General features: G+C 34.1%; 1 protein-coding gene across 1 annotated transcript; it reads left to right on the top strand.

The window, feature by feature from the left end:
• Nucleotides 1-284: 284 nt before the first annotated feature.
• On the top strand, nt 285-5,092 carry LOC143635662 (malate synthase, glyoxysomal-like). Its single transcript, XM_077103435.1, has 4 exons — nt 285-698; nt 2,293-2,618; nt 3,575-3,905; nt 4,436-5,092. Exons 1-4 carry the CDS (start codon nt 300-302, stop codon nt 5,090-5,092), a joined length of 1,713 nt encoding a protein of 570 aa, XP_076959550.1. The 5' UTR covers nt 285-299.
• The last annotated feature ends 901 nt before the right edge of the window (nt 5,093-5,993 follow it).

The following is a 5,993-nucleotide window of genomic DNA, read 5'->3' as shown; positions in this document are numbered from 1 at the left end:
TATAAAATAATCTCACGAGAATAAAACTAGTAATAATATATAAATTGTTTTTTTTATTTCTATTATTAAGATGAAGTAATCATTATACTATCCAATTGAAGGCCCAAACTTCAAAACTCCCCAAAACCCGAAGCGATTTGATCGCCCATACTACAACCTTATCAACATCCATCGTCACATTTTAACGTCTTACGCACATAATTCTATCCCATGCACCGAAACATTCCCTTTATAAACTTATATGCTAACTCATATAACAACAATAATAAAAAAGAACACACACATTCGACACAATAAAAATGTCATTAAGTTTAGGATACTATGGTGACACCGTCATGGAAAAAATTTCAGGCGGTGTCGGCGGATACGATGTCCCAGAAGGGGTGGACATTAGAGGAAGATATGATCAAGAGTTTGCCAAAATACTAACAAAGGATGCTTTGATATTTGTGGCTGATTTACAAAGAGAGTTTAGGAATCATGTTAAGTATGCAATGGAGTGTAGGAAGGAGGCTAAGAAGAGGTATAACTCGGGAGGGTTACCGGGTTTTGATCCGGCTACAAGGAGTGTGAGGGAAGGGGATTGGGTGTGTGCCGAGGTGCCACCGGCCGTGGCGGATAGGAGGGTGGAGATAACGGGTCCGGTGGAGAGGAAGATGATTATTAATGCACTTAATTCTGGTGCTAAGGTTTTTATGGTGAGTTGTTTTGCTATTTTGCTTTAGATTAATTGTTGTAATAAGCAAATCTCAAATATCATCATTAGGTTTTTACTAGTTTGTTTAATAATTTGCATGAGCCATGCATGAGGGTTGTAAATTGTAATCAACTAAAATGACTCTTATGGCCGTTGGCATCAACAAAAATTTCAAGCACGCGCTAGCGGTTTAAACTTAAAGAGTTGAGTTATAAAAATATATATTTTCTTCAATATTTATAAACGAAGCATTTAAAAGCATTTTTGCTTACTCCTCACATCCTTTCAAGTCATGAGATTGCTTTTTTCGTAAATGAATGCTTCTCATACATTTTACTTAGAATTCACGGTGTTGTGTTCCATCAAACCCAGATAGCCATTAAACGGGTTATAACATCTATTAAATTAAAAATTAATTTTATCAAATATTTTATATGAAAATCCTATAAAATAAGGAGATACTAAAATTAATATTTGGTAAAAAAAAAAGAGATTATTTATAATAAGAAATAATTTTATAGTTAAAAAATAAATGGGTCACTGATCAACCTAGATAGCTTTTAAACGAGTTATAACATCTCATTTATTTGTGAAACTTCTCATCATCAAACATATTTATACAATAAATAAAATTAAAATCCTAAAAATATATAAATATTAGAAAAAAAAACAACCCCGTAATACGGGGATAAAAGCTAGTATATATGTGTTTATATATATATATATATATATATATATATATATATATAAATTAAAGGTTATGGTCTAGTCTAAAAGTCGCATGTTTATAATTTTTGTATTTAAAATATTAACTACGTACGTACTAAACTTTTAAAATTTGATAAAACATATTTCAGTTTTACTATTATTTTAACCAGCTTAAAAAGTTAACAAGCCATTATTTTAAAAACATTAATATATATATGTATGCACACATACTGCGTTTTTACTTTTTTAGAGTTACTTTTTATCAAAATTTATATGTTAAAACCATGATATACAAAAATGAAAAGAAAAAAAAATGAGTGAGACATGTAAGCATATGTGACACTGATGTAACCTTTTCACCTTTTAAGAAAACAACCTAAAACAGTACACATATAGTCTTAGATCTCAAAACTTAAACGGGACTTTAGAGGATTCTCATCCAACCCCTCATATTTATATTATGTAAGGGGTGTTTTTATAATTTAGAGAGTGATTTATGGTGTTGTGAGTGAAAATTTTTTATATTTTAGAAAAAGTAGTGAGTTTTCTGTATTTCAAAAGTTACTGTTTATCATTTATAATTTTTTAATATTATTTTGAAAGTGATTGTGAGTGAAGGAAAAAGAAAATGTAATGATAAAAGGTATAAAAAGTATTATTTAATTGAGATAGAGAGTGAAAATAAAGTAAGTTTTAATGTAATTTTTGATTTGAAGACAGAGGATGGGATGATAATGCTCTAATTTTTGGTTAGTAGTGCAAAATTAAGTTTTACTGTTCTTATTTTTTTTAGAAAAAATAAGAACTTGTCGTTTGTTTTAAATCAACCATTCTTTATACATTTCTTGAAATTTAATATGAAATGTTTATGTGACTAAAAATTACAGGCTGATTTTGAAGATGCACTATCACCAACATGGGAGAACCTAATGAAGGGACAAGTGAACTTAAAGGATGCTGTTAATGGCACAATAAGCTTCCAAGACAAAGCTAGAAACAGGACGTACAAGCTCAATGATCAGACTGCTAAGCTCTTTGTTCGACCCCGAGGCTGGCACCTACCCGAATCCCACATCTTCATCGATGGTGAACCCGCGATCGGATGCCTAGTTGATTTTGGGCTTTACTTCCATCATAATCATGCGGCTTTCCGTAAGACACAAGGACAAGGATACGGTCCATTCTTCTACCTTCCTAAAATGGAGAATTCTAGGTAATCTTAATAAAATTGATATATATAATATTAATATTGAATGTATATACCATGTCAATTCTTTTTAATAGGCAAATTGACCGATTTGAGTTGTTTTTTACATGGAAAATGACCTAAATGTCTACATTTAAGTGGTTAAAGTTAAAAGAAAAAAAAGAAAAGAAAACGTATCCTTTTGATTTCTCAATCTCGTCGACCCATAACACTTTTTAATCATTCGTCAAAAGAGATTTTCTGCCGGCAAGATCCCCACGCGTTATAAAACAATGGGGTCGATAGGCTTTTTTTAAATTGTTGGAGCTGACCAGAAATGCTAGGTGTCTGACGAGATTTAGTTTTGCTTCCGATGAGATTTAGTAAGGCTTCCGACGAGACCTTTTGGCTTCCGACGTGATTTTTTGGATTTCGAAAAGATTTTTTCTCGTCTTATCACAATATTTTATAACTTCCGATGATATTGAGAATGATTAAAAAGTGTGCGAGTCAATGAGAATGAGAATGGACATTACGAGAAAAAGCGTGCCAATTTTGTTTACTTTAACTCATCAAAAACACATTTTTCTGTTATTTTCCCATTTTGAAAACGAAAAATGCTTGCATATACGTCAAACTAAATTAATACACGTGTAAAGAATTTAAATAACATCTTTTTTGAACACAACGAGTGTTACATCTTTTTTTTAAGTTTAAAATAAACAATTACGGTAAAAAAAATGTTAATAAAAAAGAAATTGATCATTTAAAACAACGTAGTCGGATCATAGTGGACTCGGTTAAAACAACCTAGTCTTAACTGATAGTCTAAACATAAGAAAGTCGTTAAAAAAAACCAAAATAAAAAAATTAATTTACTTTTTTTTTCCTACTTATATAATTATGTATATGGACCAATATTTTCACCTCTAGTTCAATCCAACAATGTTATGTAACGTATGCAAACGTATGTTTCCGCGCAGGGAAGCGAGGATATGGAACAATGTATTCGCACGGGCTGAGAAAATGGCGGGCATAGAGAAAGGTAGCATCAGGGCCACGGTGTTGATCGAAACATTGCCTGCAGTGTTTCAAATGGATGAGATTTTGTATGAGCTAAGGGACCATTCGGTTGGTTTGAACTGCGGAAGATGGGACTACATATTCAGCTATGTCAAGACATTCCAGGCTCACCCTGACCGCCTGTTACCAGACCGCGTCTTGGTCGGTATGGGCCAACACTTCATGAGAAGCTACTCTGATCTTCTCATCAGGACATGTCATAGGCGTGGCGTGCACGCCATGGGAGGAATGGTATGTCATTTTTATATATGTGGGCTTTTGGGTGCTTTAAAGTACCTGAATTGTGAGATGCTTTTGATTACGAGCGGTACAAGTGTGCATGGTTCGGTGTAGTTTTGGGCTAAAACCAAACCGAAAACCAAAACTTAAGTTTTTGAAATTTTAAAACCGTTAGGTTTTTGGTTTCGGTTTTTGCCATTTGAGCTTGAAAATTTTAGGCTGAAAAGAAAATTTGCCGAAAATAATAAATGTAAAATTTAGGTAGAAATAATTTGGTTAATTGCTAGCTAATAGACTAAGTATGCATTTGGCCAAAAGTATTTGAGTTACATATTTATTAAATTATTTAAAATAAAAACAAAAATAAAAATCTAGATTACATGCAAAACCAAAACCAAATCATGAGGTCGTTTTTAACAAAAACATAAAACCAAATAGTCAATTTTTGTTTCGGTTCGGTTTTTCGGTTTCTTGAACACCCCTAACGAGCAGGTTGGATAACATGCTAAAATGGTTTCTGAATGATGTTTTTTAAATAACAGGCTGCTCAGATTCCAATTAGGGACGACGCCGCTGCTAACGAAGCCGCACTCGAGCGAGTGAAGAAAGACAAGCTACGCGAGGTACGGGCCGGGCACGATGGGACATGGGCCGCACACCCGGGCCTGATCCCACCCATCATGGAAGTCTTCAACGCAAACATGGGGGACAAACCGAACCTCATCAAAACCATGAAACGCGACGACGCAACAACCATAACCGAAGAAGACCTCTTGCAAATCCCTAGAGGGGTCAGAACAATGGAAGGCCTTAGGCTAAACACTCGGGTCGGGATCCAGTACCTAGCGGCCTGGCTCACGGGGACAGGGTCGGTCCTGTTGTATAACCTCATGGAGGACGCAGCCACGGCTGAAATCAGCCGTGTCCAGAACTGGCAGTGGTTGAAATACGGAGTCGAGTTGGATGGTGATGGGCTCGGTGTGCGAGTGAGCACCGAGCTGTTTGGGAAAGTGGTGGAAGAAGAAATGGGGCGAATCGAACGCGAAGTGGGCTCAAAAAGGTTTAAGAATGGAATGTATAAGGAAGCATGCAAGATCTTTACTCGGCAATGTACTGCTCCTGTGCTTGATGATTTTCTGACGCTAAATGCCTACAATCATATTGTGGTTCATCATCCCACAGGACCATCAAGGCTCTAAAGCAGATTTAAATGGTTTTTATATCTATAATATTTTGTGTGCTTTTTATTTGTTGAACATTAATATTATTGTGTTTGGTTTTTAGTAATCGTGCATGCCATGGCAGGCAATTTTAGATAAAATAATCAAACGTTGTCTCAATGTTTGTAATTGTAATATTGTTTTATGAATGCAATCGTCTTTGCTTTGTTATGTTATTAATAGTTGAGTATGGCATGGACATTTGTTAACATTGATAAGTTAATCTATATATTTACGTGCTTTGTAAACTTGACTTTATAAGTTACGTGCTTCATTGTAGAATAATTATCTCTCTTAGTAGTTACGGTTGTAGCTATCAAAACTAATGCTAGCTTTGATAATTTTAATAATCAATAGACAACATACATAGATAGATGTCTTCTTGTTTTCACCGCTTTAGTAAGGCCAGAGATAACTTTTCACCGCATGCCTTAGATCTCATAAAGGTTTCTTTTATTTAACGACTTAACGTTGCATGTTTGAATCATGTCCATATGTCATATTTCTAGGTGTAAGCTTAGGTAAAGCACCACATATTAGGTATCATGACATCAAACCTCATAAGAGTATTTAGAGGTTTTATCTCTGAGATCAAGATTTTGATTTTTTTTGTTTGTGCTAAACCTATAAAGTAACGTTATCCAAATTTAGTAAGAGAAAAAGCATTGCCAAATTAATCACCCTTTTTTAAAACTTCCATTTATAGCTAAACATTGTTAGCCAATTTTCTTCATCCAAAATTCTAAATCCATACCTAATATAGGTACCTGATTTATAGGCTATTAAATTATCTCTTGAACAGAATATATATGTATAAATGGTTAATATTGTACTTCCATGAAATGAAGTCACGTACCTTACGTGTGGGGTGAAATAGTAT

Source organism: Bidens hawaiensis, unplaced genomic scaffold (genome assembly GCF_021521415.1).
Source record: "Bidens hawaiensis isolate Kalapana, Puna unplaced genomic scaffold, B.hawaiensis_p1.1 tig00007641_1, whole genome shotgun sequence".
NCBI lineage: Eukaryota > Viridiplantae > Streptophyta > Magnoliopsida > Asterales > Asteraceae > Bidens > Bidens hawaiensis.
The sequence above is the reverse complement of the archived record's forward strand: the minus strand, read 5'-3'. Positions and strand labels throughout refer to the sequence as shown.

Excerpts from the sequence above, each read along its gene's own strand:
- LOC143635662 (XM_077103435.1), top strand. The coding sequence starts at position 300 with ATGTCATTAAGTTTAGGATACTATGGTGACACCGTCATGGAAAAAATT. Across the intron at positions 699-2,292 it reads CTGGTGCTAAGGTTTTTATG|GCTGATTTTGAAGATGCACT; the intron begins GTGAGTTGTTTT and ends TAAAAATTACAG. Across the intron at positions 2,619-3,574 it reads CCTAAAATGGAGAATTCTAG|GGAAGCGAGGATATGGAACA; the intron begins GTAATCTTAATA and ends GTTTCCGCGCAG.